Source organism: Malus domestica, chromosome 10 (assembly GCF_042453785.1).
Source record: "Malus domestica chromosome 10, GDT2T_hap1".
Lineage (NCBI taxonomy): Eukaryota > Viridiplantae > Streptophyta > Magnoliopsida > Rosales > Rosaceae > Malus > Malus domestica.
In genome coordinates, this window is record NC_091670.1 from 41,785,779 (window position 1) to 41,805,074 (window position 19,296).

The following is a 19,296-nucleotide window of genomic DNA, read 5'->3' on the forward strand; positions in this document are numbered from 1 at the left end:
ATCAACTGAATTCATCTGAATTGGGATGGCCATTGATGGGCACCCATTAGGTGCATGTTAGCTTTGTTGTAATTAATTAGGTGATATGAGTTGTGACTTGTGATGATTGTCAAGTGGTGGCGCAAGTGGTGGTCGTGGGCGGTGATGGAGGAGTGTACAATTATACATGCCCATCTCTACGTTAGGTAAAACTTATCTTGTGATCAACTTGTGAATATTCTCACAACCCAATCCTTATCTGGCAATATTATATTCATTTGGTATCGCCTACAATTCAAATATGTTTTCACATGCTCCAAACCTACTACCAACCCCAACAGATCCTCTCCCGATTTTTTGGTGAGGATTCTGAAGATTCTTGAATTATGTCCGTTCATCATATATTGTACGGTCATTTTTTGTCAAATATTATTTATATTTATTTTTAAATAAAAAAATTTAAAATAATTTCTAACCGCACGATGTACAATGTAAAATGAACGAATACGATTCATAAATTTTCGAGATCTTCATAAAGAGGATCCGGACTCCTACCAACCATTACTTCCGATCCGCAGCGTTTACTGGTAGCAAAATCTACTGATATGCTGTCCTGTCAATTGACAGTTGGTTCGTCGCCCTCAGTGGCAATATTTATTTAATGTTGAAGAAAAACATCTTTCTATTCCAGTTCAAGCATACTGACTGTCTCTTCATCTCCTTCAAAAGTTATGGGGAATTTCTCAGTACTTGTTCAGGCTGTCCTAACTACGGTTCAGATTTTGTGCTTTTCAATTCTTAAAGCGTCTTGTAACTCTCCCATATCTTTGGAAGGAAACGCAGCTTCGTCCTCTTTCCCAAGCGACTTCCTTTTTGGAACTGCTTCCTCTTCTTACCAGGTACGTACGTTGCGTTCTTGTTATCTACGTGCTGCCGGAAAATACTTGGCTCTTGTACAGTCTCTTTTCTCCTTACAGACAAACCATAACTTGATATACGCGTGCAGTAACTTCTCATTTTGTTCTTTATAATTTTGTGTTGATATTTGATTTCTTCTTCGTATGATTCCCAGTATGAGGGAGCTTATCTGAATGATGGTAAAGCACTCAACAACTGGGATGTTTTCACTCACGAGCCCGGTTAGTATAATGCATCTATTTATATATGTTTTACTCCCTTGATGCAATTTTTTCCTTGTTATTTGTATCTGAAGGCGGCATTATTTTGAGTTGTCACAGATCGTATCTCGGATGGAACTAATGGAGATATTGCTGTTGATCAGTACCATCTTTATATGGTTAAGCTCTTGATACTTAAAAGGATTAATTAAGAATATTTATTGCTTTTAAAATCCACTGATGTATCTTTAAAAAATGTTATTCTATTTGTAACATTATTTGTATCATCTCTCCAATAGAATTGGGACCTGCATGCGTGGACTGACTATACCTCTATTAGAGAGGTGATACAAGTAATGATACAAATAAAGAGTGTAACACTATTCATATTTCTATATGTTAATCTTCTTAAACGTGAAAAATGTGGGGATGGGGTTTAAAGAGTATAATGCCAAGTCATTAAATAAGGATTTGGATCCCAGATCCAAATTCTAGGGATTCTAAGGATCTTGACATCTTAGTTATTCATCGTGCATTGTACGATCAGAAATCATTTTACTTTTTTTTATTTAAAATTAAACACAAATAGTATCTAACGAAAACTGACTGCACGATGTACAATGAACAATTAGAATATAAGGATCTTTAAGATCCCCACAAAATGGATCCCAAGATAATTCTCTTCCATCAAATACAGTAGTCAAATAGTTTGTTGCACTTTTATTTGTGATTAGTTAAAATAGTTAGGGACTAAATAGTAAATAAAAAAGTTATATATACCAACTCTTTTGTCATTTATCCAATTCATTCAATCAAAGAAGAATTTTATAGAAGGCTTAGTTTCTTTAGTTTCTTTATCGTATCAGAGTCATATTAATTTTCTTATATGTACATGCAGAGAAAATTTTTAGTGTGGAAACATATTTTGATAGTGTCATAATACAAGTAATTGAAAATTTTCTTTTCAAATTCAATAACTTGTATCATAACATTTGATATATCAGATTATATTTTTGACACACTAAAAAAATACTTCGTATAAATACATTAATGATATGTTGAGTTGTGGAGAAGAAATTGACAAATGGAACGTGCGACATCAACAGGGCCCCAAGATTTTTTTGTGGGTATTATTTTAAGTGTTGTAATTTAAATAAAATATTGATACAAAATGACTGTTTTTTTTTTTTGTCGAAAACAAAATGATTGTGTTTCACTCACCATATAATTGTTAGAGTTATTGTTAGTTATGACACTTGTATTCTGCACAAAATTTCATTTTACTTTTTCCATTTTATTTTGTTTTATGATTCGTTTAAAAGTACTTTTAAAATGACTGAAAGCACTTTTAGATAAAATAATTTTCTGTTTCAAAAGTATTTTAAGTGCTTCATGTAAGAAGCACCAATTATGTGTTTTTTGTAGAAAGCAAATCAAATGTTTTTTCAAGATTCACTTTTACTAAGGCTTAATCCAAAAATATTTTCACCAAAAGTTATTTTAATCATTTTAAAAATACTTTTAAACAAGCTCTTACTTTATCTTAATTATTCTGTTACCTCTCTCACACAAACTGTTAACTTATTGACCTAGCATGAACCTTGACATTATAGTATTTCAAGCATTTTGATTCACAAAGATTTTGGCTGCGTAGTCCGCGTTCATTTTTTAGCTTGTCACCTGTAATGAGTTAATTTTAATACAAATCTTCTACTCTTCAACTTGGATGAGTTGATATAATATTAAATACTAGCAAGGAGCACACACTTTGTGTGTGTGAACAATTTCTTTTAATAAACGCATAAATATTACATCATTACTGTTTTGTCCACCTTATGTAAATATTGTGTATCAAAAGTGAGGGTAAAATTGGAAAAATAAGTATATCATTATCATTTTATGAAAAAAAAGACGGTAAAATAGGAAAAATATAGATTGATTGTCATTTTGTCAAAATGTTCAAATTACTATTTTGCCCTCTTTTTGTCGTGTATCAAAAGTGAGGGCAAAATAATAAAATAAAAAAAATGAAAAAAAATTGACAAGGAGGATTCTCTTAATAGTATAATAGAATAGATTTACAAAGAATACTATATCATGGGGTCTGCTGACAAAAATAAAAAAAATGCTATACTGTATATGGGACCCTTACACCTCTGTATTTTACGCAAACAAAAAAAAAAAGGCCTATATAATTAGATTGTAATCCTCAGAAAAGATATGATTTTCATGGAACGGGTGTAAGATTGAATACTAATTTTGATCCTTTAACTTTATGTCCAACTCAATGCATGTAAACCCTAACATTACATGTGGAAACGACAAAAATTGTCGGTGTGCCTTCAAATTTGAGATCATAAACCCCACGCCAGATGTTATCGTTCTCTACCCTCTTGTAGATTATATTCCAATTATTTTTTGACGAAATTTAATATTTTGTGGTATTTGGTAGCAACAACATAATGGAAGCTTTCGATAAAACTTGCTAGTGGAGGAAGACCTCCTAAGGATAGGAGACATAGGACTAAAGAGAGAGTTAAAAAAAGATCTTTTGTGTACAATCCTGAATAATCCGAATGTTATCAGTTTCAGTTTTCCAGTGAATTAACAAACTTTTGTGAATTTCTAGCTAGTTGAAACCCTTTAAAATAAAGTGTTGTTGATTTTACCGCTTGCTTTGACATTGATGTAAAAAACAGGAAGATTTGGATCTCATGAACTACCTTGGAGTCAATAGTTACCGGTTTTCTATATCTTGGGCAAGAGTTTTACCCAGTAAGTTTTTTCTTTCATTCCTTCAGAGGGTTTCCTGTTTGATTAGTAGCATTCAGTCTTCTTATCTCTCCTCCACTCACTTGCGCTCTAACTATTCAACCTGCAGAAGGAAGATTTGGGAGAGTGAATCGCGCCGGCATTGCTCACTATAACAAGTTCATCGACGAGCTTCTGCTTAGAGGTCTTCTTTGTTACTATTGTTTATGTGCTCATCCTATTCATCGTTGCTGAAAAAATATGACATATTTTCTTTGGCAACATTCTCCATGTCATGTTCTAGGAATCCAGCCGTATGTGACGTTGACTCACTACGACATTCCACAGGAACTCGAAGACAGATATGGAGCTTGGCTAAGTCCCCAAGTGCAGTATGTAGCAACATTCCCATCTGTCTGAAAAAAGTCACCAGTAAGTGATAACTATAAGGCTTGCAACTTTAATTTTGCAGGGCGGATTTCAAACATTACGCAAATACATGTTTCAAATTCTTTGGAGACCGGGTGAAGTACTGGGCGACATTCAATGAGCCCAATGTAGCAGTTCCAAATGGTTACAGGTTAGGGACATACCCGCCAGCTCGCTGCTCTATCCCATTTGGGAATTGTACTAGTGGGGATTCAGAGAGGGAGCCTTTCATTGCAGCTCATAATATCATCCTATCCCATGCAGCTGCTGTGAATGTATACAGAACCAAATATCAGGTAATTAACAAGAGTATGTATTTTGCCGATTTTCCGCACAAACTTGCATGAAACCCTCAAACTTTTATTTTGATGGATTTCCCTCTAAATTATTATACAGAGTCAATTTTCCCCTGGTCATGTTTCCTCACATTTCATCATCTAGTTTTTCGTTTAAAATGTCACATTTCAACAAGAGAACAGTAACAAATAACATTATTAAGAACAGATAAAATAACATTTAATGACTGTTATGTGACTTTTTTGGATGAAAAATTGTATGAAATGTGGGTAAATATGACAATATAGAGGAAATTAACTGACCATTTACAATCGGTCATGGGAAAATTAGCCAAAATAAAAGTTTAGAAGACAAATAGGTAATAATATGGTACAAGTTCATGGATAAAATGGCAATTCGTGTAAACAATCAGTTCGATCCGCATCTTTCTAATGCATGTCCTTAACGCTCAGAAAATACAAGGAGGTAGCATTGGAATTGTCATGAATGCTCCATGGTTTGAACCCATCAGCAACTCCTTAGAAGACAAATTAGCAGCTGAGAGGGCTATATCTTTCTACATGAACTGGTAAGAAGTTCCTTGCTTTTATACATCCAGGTCAAGACCATTTGATTTTCTTGCTACACGGCACACAACTAAAACGGTTCAACAATGTAGGTTCTTAGACCCGATTGTACTCGGGAGATATCCTGCAGAAATGCAAGAGCTTCTAGGAGCTGATTTGCCAGCATTTTCAAAATCTGATGTGGAGATGCTGAAGAAGACTGGATTAGACTTCATTGGCCTCAATCATTATACCAGTTGTTACTCAAAAGACTGTATGTTTTCGGTATGTGAATCAGGAACAGGAGCTTCAAGGACAGAGGGTTACGCTTTGAGAACTTTCGAAAAAGATGGAGTCTTCATTGGAGAACCAGTATGTAACTTACCTAAGATTTTTTATTACCTAATCAGTTTAGTCCTGACAACTGATACTGTTTATGAGAAATACCCGATGAATGAAAGTATAGAAAAAAATCTCACTTATAGTGCAATTACACTTGGGTCCAAGAGTTCTTTTTCTTTCTTCAGAACGGTGTTTAAAGCATTTTTTGTTATTATGAACCAAAGTTTGAGTAGTTTATTTGTGAACAAGCCATTTCTTTTTTATGTAGACTACGATTGATTGGCTATATGTCTATCCTCAAGGAATGGAGAAGATCGTAACGTACGTAAAAGAAAGATACAATAACACACCAATGTTCATCACAGAAAATGGTAAGGTGCAAACTAAAAGTAACTTCCCCAAACCTAATTTTATATCTGAAAATTAAAGACTCTTATATAATTGGAGTGGATCTTTTAGGGTTTGGTGAGATAGAGAATTCAAATTCAAGTAGTGCAGAATTACTGCACGATGTCAAGAGATTGGAGTACATGGGATCCTATTTACAGGCACTTGCAAAAGCAATGAGGTAAATCCTATTTCTTGGATTTTAAGTAATCTCAGCTATCAACGTTACCATATCCGCATTCTCTTCCCTTTGAATGCATATATGTTAGAGATATTCTTGCATATTATGGGTGTATATGTCGTTCCTTTTAAATTAAAAACTAAATCACATAATCATCAGCATGAGATATGATGTAAGTGCGACTTTCAAAATGAATCTCGTATATACCCATTGTATAGAAGCATTTTCTCTATATATGCATATGCTACCAGTGTGATTTTAGGGGAATATCAAATCTTTATTTCAGAACCAAACTCTAACATATGCAAACAGATTCCAATGTGATGAAAGGCTTTCTTTTTTTTGCCTCGTGATGAAAGTCTAATTGAACATTTGAAAATGTGGTCAGAAAAGGAGCAGATGTGAGAGGTTACTTGGTGTGGTCGTTGCTGGACAATTTCGAGTGGACGAGTGGATATACTATTCGGTTTGGACTTTACCGTGTTGATTATACCACTCTCAAGAGAACTCAAAGACTATCAGCGGCTTGGTACAAACAATTCATTTCGAATCATACGGTGCAGGCTTCAAGTACCTCATCATGATATAGAACTATGCAGAATTAATGTACACGGCTGTTATCATGACAAGAAATTCGCACAAAGTTGTGCTTTTGAGTTAGTCTTATTGAGTTGAATTATAACAGTTTGACCAATTAATCGCCCATAAATATCGGTTGAGTTCATGTTAAACCGTAGATTACCAACTAAAACTAAGACATTTTAGTAATATTATAAACAATTAAAGTAAAATCTAGGAAATTTTAACGAAAAGCATCCGGTACTGTTTACTTTAACCAAAAACCACATTTTTACACTAAAAAGTCAATCCTGGTACTATTCACTTTACCCTTTATTTTGTCCTTATCATTAAAACTCAAAGTTTTCAAGCCCTTTTCATTAATTTTCCTTAAAATCTATTCATTTTGGTTGAGTTCATGTTAAACCGTAGATTACCAACTAAAACTAAGACATTTTAGTAATATTATAAACAATTAAAGTAAAATCTATTCATTTTGTAGTAAATTTATTGGATTTTGAAAAAAAAAATTCCAATATGATTTGGATTGTTACATTAACTTTCAAACGCAGCTTATTAAGTGTGATATTATTTATCAAGATAACAACTTTATGTAGAGCACTCAAGAGCAGCTTTCTTTAGTAGAGAATCTATGGACTGTCAAATTTTAATTAACGAATGTTTGTTGATGGCTTTTACCTTTTGACGCAAGATGTCAGGTTTCAAATTGCGTGAGAACGTTAGGTATTCAAATTGCCATTCTCAAGCAGACCATATTTTGTTGTTGCTACTGTACACCGAATTGATGTGTACGTGCATGTGATTGCGATGATTCTATACAGCTTTATGAATAATAGCCACAATTTAGCTAATATTTTTAGAAAAAGGTGAACTAAATTTTACACATTATGGGTTTGATGTGATTTTTAATTGGGCCTTCTAATTTCTCACGTTACATTGCATCATAAAGTTTTGAATTTACATCAATTTATACTTTTTATCTCTTTGAAATTTGAACGTCTAATCCTTCATAAATGATGAGTTTTTTTTTTTGCTTTTTTTTTTGTCAATGTAATGCAAATTTAGCTTATACGTTAGCTTATATAAGGGTCTCACACGCACTATGTCATCAATTTAATGAAGAATTAAACAATCAATCCGACTAAAAGTATACATTGATACAATTTCAATACCATATGGTACAAAATGGAAAAAATGGTAATTTCATGGCCCACTTGATAATCAACCAAAATATGAAGAGTGTGAATTGTAGTAAGCCATTTCATAAATGTTAGTCGTATAAAAACTTTTTCAAGGCTATATTTTAACTACTTATATGTAGAAAGCATAATTTGAATTTAAATACAAAAGAGCAAGCACATTGTCGTTGCCAAGTAGCCAAACTCAAACCTACGTATGTAGTTTGTGTTGACAAAAAAATCAAAGGAAATAAAAAAAATCTCACTTGGTTTCAGAAGTAAGCTAATTTGATCACATGTTATCCCCTTTATTGTTGCATTTTTTCTTTGATACAGTCATGCATGCACTTAGTGCAAGACACTTTATCACATCGTCGTCTTAGAAGTGCATTGATGTCTCGAACTAATATATTTCACTCTAATACAACATACTACTCAAAGCACCTACACTCTCCCACTTCAGGCATAAAGACTTGAATCAGGTACACTACCATTTCATCAAGCAAAAATACTACCACTTCATATAGTGTGAAAACTTACAAAAATTAAGAAAACCACTATTGTTGTACTGTATAAAACGTTCATGACATGAGTTCAATGGCGTGTGAGGAGAGAGATATAGAGGAAGAAGAGGGCAATGCAATGAGCCTGTTACAAGGAAGTATTTTTCATCTCATTAGTTTATTATTTTTATTTTCTTGCAAAACTTGTTTGATGTCACCAATTTTCAATATTAAAATTGGATCAATCACCGTTTTTTCATTTTAAGAAGAATTATTTTTATTGATTTATTTCGAGAATGAATGACCATTCATCTATACTGAAATATGAAATTATTTATTGATTTAAACCAAATTTCCTAATTTTGGGGATACTTTCGTCTTGTTATCTCATGTACGACATATAAAAAACGTCCAAGATATTTAACTCTTTTGAATTATATGATTGGTTGATGAATAGTGATCCACCAAAAGGCTATGAAAATCTCAGTGATGCATGTGACTTTGTGGTACATATGCAGGCCAGGATTCATTTTTCCCTGCTTATCATTGGCGAGACGCTTCCAGATTTTCCGTGTTGCATCTTTCCCTATCGATACCTTGTGTGATTTCCAATGTGATAGAATGAGGATTCTTTTTAGATTATTTTTATGAGGATCTTGAGAATTTTCAAATCGTGTTCGTTCATCGTATATCGTGTAATTAGAAATTATTTTAAATATTTTTATTTAAATTTAAATATAAATAGTATTTAATGAAAATTGGTCGCACGATATACAATAAATGAACACGATTTGAGAATCTGGAGAAGATCCACCTAGGTGTGATACGATTTCAATCTCTTTCTTGCTCGCTGATTTGATATTTCTTCCTCTTGCCTTGATTACTATTAAGCAAAATCAACAGTAATCGACCCGGCTTCTCTGCCCTCCCACTTTTCATACACTTCAATCCCCTTCTATTTTGTGCGGTCACGGTTAAGCCACGTCAACATTTTATATTGATTTTTTTTATAGAAATAATAAGACAAAAAGTAATAGTAATATAAAATGTTGACATGGCTTAACTGTGACCGCACAAATAGGAGGGGATGAGAGTGTATGGGAAGTGGGAGGGCAGAGAAGCCAGGTCCTTGGAGACTTGGCAGTTTGCTCACATTGATAATGATAGATAATAGAAAACTTTAACGAAAAGCTCTCGGTATTGTTTACTTTAACGAAAAATCACATTTTTACAATAGAAAGTCAATCATGGTACTATTCACTTTACCTTTTATTTTGTCAATTTCGTTAAATCTCAAAATTTTCAAACTATTTTCATTAGTTGTCCTTAGATAATATTTGTAGAGTACAAACACACATTAACACAAACCAGTTCTGCTCTCTTAAAATCCTTATTCTGAGGACTTGTAAGAACCAAATGCATACTAGTAACAAAATTATATTAATTTATATTTGAAGGCTTAAATTTTTTAATGACTTAATAAAGTAAAACATCAAATTGAGTTTTTTAATGATTCATAGATTTTAAGTTTGTTTTGTTTTGTTTTTTTTTTTAATCGAATGGTTTTGCTTTATTAATTTGTCAAATATTTTAAGCATTTAGATCTAAATTAATATAATCTTATCGTTAATATGCATTTGATTCTCACATGTTCTCAGAATGAGGACCTTAAGAGAGCAGGATTCTAACACAAGCACCTATAAATAATTCATCATATCATTAAACATACAATCGATTCCATTTGATGAGATAAAGTTTTGTTGTTGTGTTATCATGTATTAGACCAATCAAATTGTGCCAACAAAGTGGTGAGACACCACTCAACAAGCCATGATAATGGTATTTTCAAGTGTTCGCATTGAGTACGTGTTTGTATTATAGCCGCATCATGCATTCATATACCATGGCAGCCACAAATTTAGCTTCAAAAGGTCGTGAGTCAGTACTTTTTCTGGGAAAGCATTGTTTTGAAAGGAAAGGGATCCTCTCCGATCCCTTCCACCAAGTCCACCCATCCGGACCATTGAAATTTGATTTAACGGCTAAAATTATTATAACTTTTAATGAGACCCCTTATTTGTAGCTGTTGAATCAAATTTCAATGACCTGAATTGGTGGAAGGGATCTGGAGATCCCTTTCCGTTTTGAAATTACTCATTATTGTACTCGAATGTTGGGCTATAAATTAGTATCATTGTTAAGGAAAATTTGTTACCACTCCATGCTGTCCTTGTGGTTTAGTTACCTAGACATTTTAACCATTTTGTGAATCATATGATTGGTTGATGAATGGTGAATCCATCAAAATGATGCTGATATATCTTTGATGTAAACTTTTTCTTGCATGTAGGCCAGGATTAATTCTCCTTCTTATGATTGAGGATGCTTCCAGATTTCTTTTTCTCATATTTCGGATTTTCCTCGCTCGTTCATGTCACATCTCTTCCTTTTACTTGTTTTCCAAAGACTTGTAACATACCAACCGGCCGGTCCATTGCTGATGTTTCTGAGCAAATCCAACGGTAACGCAGGCTCCATGCCTATCGTAGATCTTCCATCATAATGTCAGTATTTCTTTTTAAGGAGGCCTCTTGAGTAATAACTATATATATCTACATATACCATTTCATTCATTCATACTTTGAAACTTGTAATGGAGCATTTTTCAGTACTTCATGTTTTCCTTATTGTTGATATATGCTTTGCAATTCCAATGGTATCTTGCAATGACATATTTTTTAAAGGAAACTCAGCTTCATCCCCTTTCCCAAGTAACTTCCTCTTTGGAACTGCATCCTCTTCTTATCAGGTATCACATCTAGACATATAAAAATACTTGGGCAACTCGTTACATGTAAGAAGTTTTTCCTCCTTATACAAACAAACCACAATTTGACACATGCGTATAAACATTTATTTTTTTATTCTTTTTATAAATCCCTTCGATATACATGTCAGTTTGTGACATGCAGTTAGAAAATTTCTTCTCTCTTTTAACTGTAAGGAGAATGTTCCACACAAACCACACACTCACAAACTCATCAGAATCAGTTATCTTCGTTTTCTTTTATTATTAATGTCATCTCCTTTGTATTTTCCTAGTTTGAGGGAGCTTATCTGAATGATGGAAAAAGCCTAAGCAACTGGGATGTTTTCACTCATAAGCCTGGTTAGTTTAATGCTTAGGTTTCACTCCTTTGATGTATTTTTTTCTTCTTGTCATCAAAATCCAACGGTGGAGTTATATATTTTGCTTGCCACAGGTCATATTTCAGATGGAACTAATGGAGATATCGCTGGTGACCAGTATCATCTTTATCTGGTAAGCTCTTGAACTAACCTTATCGAGTTAGACTCCAAACATATATTGAACATTCTAGAAATAAAAAAGAATTTTGAATAAATTTTTATGAGTTATTTACTTTTTTTTCTCTCTAAAGTTTTGTCTAAACAGATAAAAATTAATTTTGAATCTTTAGCACAATACTATATTCCGAAAATATATTTTGTGTTTTTTTTTTTTTGTTAAATTTAGAATTGTGGGGTCGACTTCTAAATTCTGCTTCAACCAAGTTCAGGCAAAATTAATCTAAGTTTGACTTGCACCCATATTCTTTTAATTTTGCACTAGGTGCTCCCATATAAGGAGACATGCCAAATTTCCTTCTCTGTATACGTGAATGGTTTTAAGTGTGGGACATACTCTGTTGAATCCTTCCAATTTTGGATATAGAGAGCTGATTGTGAGTCTAGATCACCTCCTCAAATTATCATGATGGAATGATGGATTATGATCACTTAGCCCAAAAAAAAAACAAAGTTATGAGATCGTAAACCCCATTCTGGCCAGTTGGTACTGTGCTTTGTAGATTGTATTCCAATTAGAATTGTGTGCTTAACATTACGTTTTATCTGTAAATTACAGTTTGACACAATATGCAAATGTAACTACAAAGTTCAGAAAAAAATTGTACACATATAAATGTCACATGACATTATGACACAGTATGCAAATGACTCTTTACATGTAATGAGGAGCCAAATATTTTCTTCCAATAATACATAGGTATTTTCTTATGGGAATAATTACTAAACTCATAGATCCCATCTGAACAATTGGTGTGCAAGTTGAAACCCTTATAAAAATCTAGTTAAAAACCTAATGTTTTTAATTTTTATGGCTAAATTAAAATTAGATAGAACATTGATGATCTTGCTTTGACATTGATATGGAAAAACAGGAAGATTTGGATCTCATGAATTACATTGGAGTCAATACTTACCGGTTTTCCATATCATGGGCAAGAGTTTTACCTAGTAAGTCTTTTTCATTCTTTTTCAGAAATTTCTACTCACTTATATTATAGAATCCAATCATCTAATCTCTACTCACATATATTATAACTTTGAACCAGAAGGAAGATTTGGGAAAGTGAATCGAGCTGGCATCAATCACTATAACAAGTTAATCGACGCTCTTTTGCGTAGAGGTTTCTTTGTTACCGTTGTTTATGTGCTCATCCAATTCATTGTTGCTAAAAAAATATGACACATTTTCTTTGGCAACATTCTCCATATTAGGAATCCAGCCGTTCGTGACGTTGACTCACTACGACATTCCACAGGAACTCGAAGACAGATATGGAGCTTGGCTAAGTTCCCAAGTGCAGTATGTAGCAACATTCCCATCTGTCTGAAAAATTAATCAATAAGTGATAACTATAAGGATTGCAATTTTAATTTTCAGGAAGGATTTCCTATATTATGCAAATACATGTTTCAAATTCTTTGGAGACCGAGTGAAGTACTGGGTGACATTCAATGAGCCGAATGTAGCAGTTATTCGAGGCTATAGGTCGGGAATGTACCCGCCCGCTCGCTGCTCTAGTCCATTTGGGAATTGTACTAGTGGGGATTCAGAGAGAGAGCCTTTCATTGCAGCTCATAACATCATTCTATCCCATGCAGCTGCTGTCCATCTATACAGAACCAAATATCATGTTAGTAACAAAGATGTGTCAAATTCATTCGCGAGAGCAATTAATTCGATGTGGTTCTAATGCATGTCTTTTGATGCTCAGAAAAAACAAGGAGGTAGCATTGGAATTGTTATGAATGCCGTATGGTATGAACCGATCAGCAGCTCCTTAGAAGACAGATTAGCAGCTGAGAGGGCTATATCTTTCTATATGAACTGGTAAGTAAGACCATATGCAGTAGGCTGTTCTCATATTTCTCTGGTCACACTACAACTAAGATGTTTAAAATGCAGGTTCTTAGACCCAATTTTACAAGGGAAATATCCTGCAGAAATGCGTGAGCTTCTAGGATCTGATTTGCCAGCATTTTCGAAATCTGATGTGGAGATGCTGAAGATGAATGGATTGGACTTCATTGGCATCAATCACTATACGAGCTTTTACTCAAAAGACTGTATGTTCTCTGCATGTGAACCAGGACCAGGGGCTTCAAGGACGGAGGGTTTCGCGTTGCGAACTGCACAGAAAGACGGAGTCTTCATTGGAGAACCAGTACGCAAACACATCTCATGATCATCACCACAACGATTAATTTCTTGTAGCAATTTACCTACTTTATTTTTATTTACGGATGTAGACTTCGGTTGACCGGCTGTATGTCTACCCTCAAGGAATGGAAAAGATGGTCACGTACGTAAAAGACAGATACAATAATACACCTATCTTCATCACAGAAAACGGTGAGGTCCAAATTCAGATCTTTGATTAAAACATGAACCCACCCCACCCCCACCACCCCCCCCCTCCCCCCCCCCGGGAACCCCAATTATTTGATCTGATAAAGATTCTTTTATAATTATTAGAATTGATCTTGTAGGGTTTGGTGAGGTGGAGAATCCGAATTCCAGCAATGAAGAATTACTGAATGATGTCAAGAGAGTGGAGTACCTGAGATCCTACTTACATGCACTTTCAGAAGGAATTAGGTACACTGAACTGCTTGCGTTTATTTCTTGGATTTTAAGTAATCTCAACTATCGATGTCATCAGAGTAAGTCCACCCCTAAAAAAATGCACTAGCACCCATCCCATTTAATCCATTCAGTGAACAGTGATAGACCCAATGAACAGTAATTGGCCAAATGCATCTTCACCCCTAAAAAATACACTGGCACAAAGTTTAAAACATGCGCTGGAACGAACGATCTCCACCCTACAAAAAGCTCTGGCACCAAATCCATTTAAAATATTATTAATTTTTTAATTTCGGATAGGATTTTTAACCAATCTTATCACACCACATGTCATTATCCGAAAGTACTATTTGTGGATAGATGTCCGATAAAATTTTCAACCAATCCCGACACGCCATGTGTCACTATCTATTTACAATAATTTAGCCAAGATTTCAATCAGATTTTCAACAATTTTTCTATATTTTAAAACAATTTTTAATAATTTTTATTAATTTAATTAATTTGGACCGTTGGATTTGCAAAAGATTCAAATCCAACAGCCCAGATGTGGACATGTGGCCAATGGTCATAATTCTGACCGTTTGGTTTTTTTTTTTTTCATTTTTTTGGGACGAAAATCATGGACCGTTGATCTTGGATTGGATAGCCCAAAATGCACCACATCAACTAGCCGTTAGGTTCAAATTTCAAAATTTTTTTACCGTTGGAAATCCAACAGCCCATAACAAGCCATGTGGTCACTCATGGGTAGAAATTAGTGCACTGCAACGGCGGGCCACACCGCCTTTTTTTGTTGTAGACGCGCGCACACTCACTCGTTAGGTGCCAACTTATTAGGCTGGGCTGGAGCAAAAAAATAGGAGGCTGGCCTATTTTGTGTGCTTTGAGCCGGCCTACCCCAACGGGGTGGAGCTGCTCTCATGCTTATTTTGTTTTTAAGTTATACTTACATTTAGAGAGATTCTGGCATGCATATTACGTAGTGATGTATACAACGTTCATCTTGTAATGATCAAAATGTCATAAGTGTGCTTGACTTAATAAGGTATACACTGGCTGTTTACAGTGATTTTCTGTAAGTAATTAACATTGTGATGTTTTGGTGAATCTCAAATCTGAAACACAAACAGTCTATGCAAAACAGTATCAAATCATCAAGTGTGTGAAAAATCTAATAAAGCTTTTTTTTATTTTTTATTTTGTTGTTGTTAATATATGGTTAGAAAAGGAGCAGATGTAAGAGGGTACTTGGTGTGGTCGTTGCTGGACAACTTCGAGTGGACGAGTGGCTATACGGTCCGGTTTGGACTTCACCATGTTGATTACGCCACTCTCAAGAGGAATCAAAGACTGTCAGCAGCTTGGTACAAACAATTTGTATCTAATCATACGGTGCAAACACACCTACCCACAAACTGAATCTTGCACCAACATATCTATGTTCATAAGGACCCTTTATTTTATTTTGTTTTATTTTACATAAACCAGAAAAGGCAATTTCAACATTGCTAATCGGCAACTGCTATCATATTTATTAATAAAAATAAATAAAAATGTAATATGTCAAGAGGGACATGAAGCCAAACCTTTAATGTTAAAGAAGTCATGAAAATTCTTATTCCATATCGTTGTTGACATGTGTTCCCAAGATCGTCCAGTCATCCATATTAATGTTCGTTTTGCTTTGAGTGATACTAGGGATACCATATTTTGTTGATCACATTTTAATTATCTATGTAATAGAACTAGGGTTCACAATACAAGGAGTCACCTCTATTAGAGTTTACAAAGTGGTGACCCTAACATTTTCTTAATTTTTATAATTTGAGGTGTTTATTTAATTTTTATAGAATATGGCACCCTTGGGGCTTTCTATTTGATTGTGTTGAAAGTTTACCTAGTATAATTCTTTTACATAACGATATTAGTCTTAAAGGTAGGGAAATAAATTGGCTTCAAATTCATTATTCATAAGATTCGAATATAAAATCTTTCGTTATCTACTAGCCCCTTGACACACATCTATGCATGTGTCAATTGGCATTTTTTATGACAAATTATGTGTTCTGTTTTCAAATTATTGTAAATGATTTTTTTTCTATTTTAATTAAAAATAGAAAATGAAGTAACAACCCCTCGGTGATTTGTTTTGGAATTACTGTTTTAACCCCAACTAGATTAATTTTAATATTTTAAAATTCTAGTTAAGGGATGGGCAAAACTAAGTATTTTGCATGATTCACCATGTTTGCCTCTCCCTGTATATATGCAAATAACTATATGTGTGTAAACATAAAAGATTTAAGAAAAAAAATATCAAAGAGAGATTTTGGTAAGGGCAAGAAAACCGACGTGGGGGAGGAGTTTTGAGTTCTTTTTCGTGCTCAGGTTGATTTTTTAGGTTTTTCTAGATGTCTCAAATGTGAAAACAAGTTGAAAAGACCAAAGAGCAACTGTCATGTCAATGAAACTAACGTTTTCTTCAACCCACTTGACAAAATGGAGTAAAGTGGGACATAAAAGAAAAATATAAGGGTACGTTTGTTACACCAGATTATCTTGGACTAGACTAATTTCATGGACTAAGCTGAACTAGCTTAGACTAGACTAAGCTAGATTAATTTAGTGAAATGTTTGGTGCAGTATCGGACTAAGAAGTAGGATAGAAATTTCAACGTGCAATTCACAAATCTGACACCAAATTAGCACAAACGCCTCAAATTTGGTCCAAACAATGACTCTTTCTTCTTCTTATTCGTTGGAAATTATAAGTAGCAACAACCAATTGCAATTTTCTTCCCACAATCCCAAACAAATTTCCTACATAATCTGCTTCTTCTTGTGAGAAAATTGTAATTTTCTCCCTAATCTAATACCCAAATTCGAGTTAACTCTTGATGCTAGACCAGAAAATTCTAAAACTTGACAAGAAATGCAGATCCAAAGTTTCTATTTTCCTAATGAAAATTTGGGATAAATTGCAAATTAGATTTAAGAAATTGAAAATTGGAGACAGAGATGGATGAATCCAGTCGTCGAAAATCAAGGTTGAGGTCAATGCCGTCGAAAATTGGAGACAGAGATGGATGAACCCAGCCGTCGAAAATTTTCAATCTTCCAAGTTCCAGCTTTCATTGAGCCCATGCCATCGAAAATCAAGGTTGATGAACCCAAGGCAGTGAAGTAGACAAAGCTGATAAGGGATGTAGCGAGAGTGGACGAAGGCAAGAGAGGACGATGGAAGGTCTTAGCTAGTCCTGTGGGTTTCGGGGTCTCTCGCTAAGACCGGCTAGTGAAGCCGTTTGTGAAAGCGAGTCCCACCTAGTACCATTAATGTTAGTCCCGCAAGCCACCAAACACAAGACTACATTAATACTTAATCCAATCCAATCTAGTGAAGGCTAAGAAGGGCAAACAAACGCCCCATAAGAGTTAAAGTAAGACAAAATAAAGTGAGATTTTGTGAAGAGTGCTAACTAAAAACAAGCCAAAAATATACTGTGCACTCTACGTTAGTATTTTTTAAAAATATAAAATGTTCGGATGCACAATAAACTTTTTGGAATGCTTATAAATATTCCTAAAATTTAAGGTTGGAAAAATACAGTGAATCTGATGGTAGACAGATCCTGTATATGTGTGAGGGTTTGCTAAGTATATTTTCCAAGCAAAATGGTGACCTCGCTTATAAAATAGTTGTTTGATCGATGTTTGATAAAAAGACACAAATATTCTATGGTAAGCTCTGAATCTCCATCCCAACTAAGTATTCACTAAGGCCGTGAAGACACAGAGAAGAATCTCATCAGACAAGAACAACCTTCCAGTTCAAGAGGTGGCTGGAGTGCAGCAATTTTCATCATCTGTAAGCAAACCCTTTTATCTTCTTACAATTATTCAGTTCAGACTACTTTTTTTTTCTTTTTGGTAATTTATTTTGTTGTTGTAGTTGTTGAGATGGCGGAGAGATTTTCTTACTAGGGCACGGCTAGAAACCTCATCACATACCTCACAAATGAACTCCATGAGCCCATCCCCATGGCTGCAAAGAATGTCAACACTTGGGTTGGAGTTTCATCTCTCCTCCCAATAATCGGGGGCTTTGTCGCTGATGCCTTTCTTGGTCAACACTATTCTCAGCTCATCGATCATTTATTGCTTTGTACGTACTGTTAAAGCATGACAACTATGCCTTTTGTATATAAAATCATTCTCAGCTGATGCCTTTCGGTCAACACCATTCTCAGCTGATGCTTTTCTTGGTCGAGTCAACACCATCAACTTATGAGATGCTTCAAGATCGGCATTCTTTTCAAAGGATCTGGTCCCCGTCCTTAAGTCATCACCACAAATGGATCGCAAGAACATTCCAAAAACCCAACAACGATGCCGCACAGACTGGTCGCAACCTGACGCGTTTGCATGGTGGTCATCCAGATTATCCCATTGTTCCTTAGCCACGATTCGATCATAATCACCCTCGTTTAGTGAATAAAACCCGCAGACCCAATGAACATACCATTTTTATATTAATACACCTTTCAACCCGTTGTTCCTTATCGTGGAAAATTTCCCTCACCAGCCTCTGCCGCAGCTTTTTCAACGCCGCCACTTTGGCCACTGCCGTCATATCAGAGTGGAAAACACCCGTCTTTGCAATTCCGCTTGTTTTTGGTTCTGTATTTTGGTGGATTTTTTAGTTTTGGGAATTAAAAATGATCAAATGAAATCTTTGTTTCTGGTAAATTATGAACAATAAGAGGAGAATTTTTCTTGTCATAGTATATGTACTTCTTCCTCCTACTTCCATTATCGCAAAGAGAGTATGAATCATTCCAAAAAATATAAAGAGAATAATTATGAAACTTGAAAATATTGAAGTCAGTCACCAATAGTCAAATACCAAAACCAAAAACCTAACACACACGCATCCCAGAATTCAAAGCCGAGAAGAATTCTACAATTTGGCCATTTTTAATGTTTAATGTGATTTTTTTTTTAATTTGATTTCTTTTTCTATTTATTTATAAAGATTTTTTATTTTAGGTAAT

At 34.5% G+C, this 19,296-nt stretch overlaps 2 protein-coding genes across 5 annotated transcripts; both read left to right on the forward strand.

Moving 5' to 3' along the window:
* Positions 1-515: 515 nt before the first annotated feature.
* LOC103446691 (beta-glucosidase 47) lies at positions 516-6,723 on the forward strand. Its single transcript, XM_070805809.1, has 12 exons — positions 516-878; positions 1,052-1,118; positions 1,218-1,276; positions 3,797-3,872; positions 3,979-4,053; positions 4,153-4,240; positions 4,321-4,573; positions 5,027-5,142; positions 5,233-5,491; positions 5,730-5,832; positions 5,921-6,029; positions 6,418-6,723. Exons 1-12 carry the CDS (start codon positions 711-713, stop codon positions 6,611-6,613), a joined length of 1,569 nt encoding a protein of 522 aa, XP_070661910.1. The 5' UTR covers positions 516-710; the 3' UTR covers positions 6,614-6,723.
* A 4,184-nt stretch (positions 6,724-10,907) lies between these two features.
* LOC103446690 (beta-glucosidase 47-like) lies at positions 10,908-15,868 on the forward strand. 4 transcript variants are annotated; one of them, XM_008385819.4, is made up of 12 exons: positions 10,908-11,098; positions 11,392-11,458; positions 11,553-11,611; positions 12,531-12,606; positions 12,705-12,779; positions 12,871-12,958; positions 13,037-13,289; positions 13,371-13,486; positions 13,562-13,820; positions 13,906-14,008; positions 14,146-14,254; positions 15,474-15,764. In XM_008385819.4, the coding sequence occupies exons 1-12, from the start codon at positions 10,943-10,945 to the stop codon at positions 15,565-15,567; spliced, it is 1,455 nt and encodes a 484-aa protein (XP_008384041.3). In that variant the 5' UTR covers positions 10,908-10,942; the 3' UTR covers positions 15,568-15,764. The 4 variants fall into 4 exon arrangements, with proteins under 4 accessions (XP_008384041.3, XP_008384042.3, XP_070661911.1 ...); XM_008385820.4 differs by having other exon boundaries at positions 15,480-15,764; XM_070805810.1 differs by having other exon boundaries at positions 10,911-11,098; positions 12,708-12,779; positions 15,469-15,868.
* The last annotated feature ends 3,428 nt before the right edge of the window (positions 15,869-19,296 follow it).

Coding starts and splice junctions, on each gene's coding strand:
- LOC103446691 (XM_070805809.1), top strand. CDS start 711: ATGGGGAATTTCTCAGTACTTGTTCAGGCTGTCCTAACTACGGTTCAG. Junction 879..1,051: donor CTGCTTCCTCTTCTTACCAG/GTACGTACGTTG, acceptor TATGATTCCCAG/TATGAGGGAGCTTATCTGAA. Junction 5,492..5,729: donor GAGTCTTCATTGGAGAACCA/GTATGTAACTTA, acceptor TTTTTTATGTAG/ACTACGATTGATTGGCTATA.
- LOC103446690 (XM_008385817.4), top strand. CDS start 10,943: ATGGAGCATTTTTCAGTACTTCATGTTTTCCTTATTGTTGATATATGC. Junction 13,290..13,370: donor TATACAGAACCAAATATCAT/GTTAGTAACAAA, acceptor TTTGATGCTCAG/AAAAAACAAGGAGGTAGCAT. Junction 13,487..13,561: donor ATATCTTTCTATATGAACTG/GTAAGTAAGACC, acceptor TTTAAAATGCAG/GTTCTTAGACCCAATTTTAC.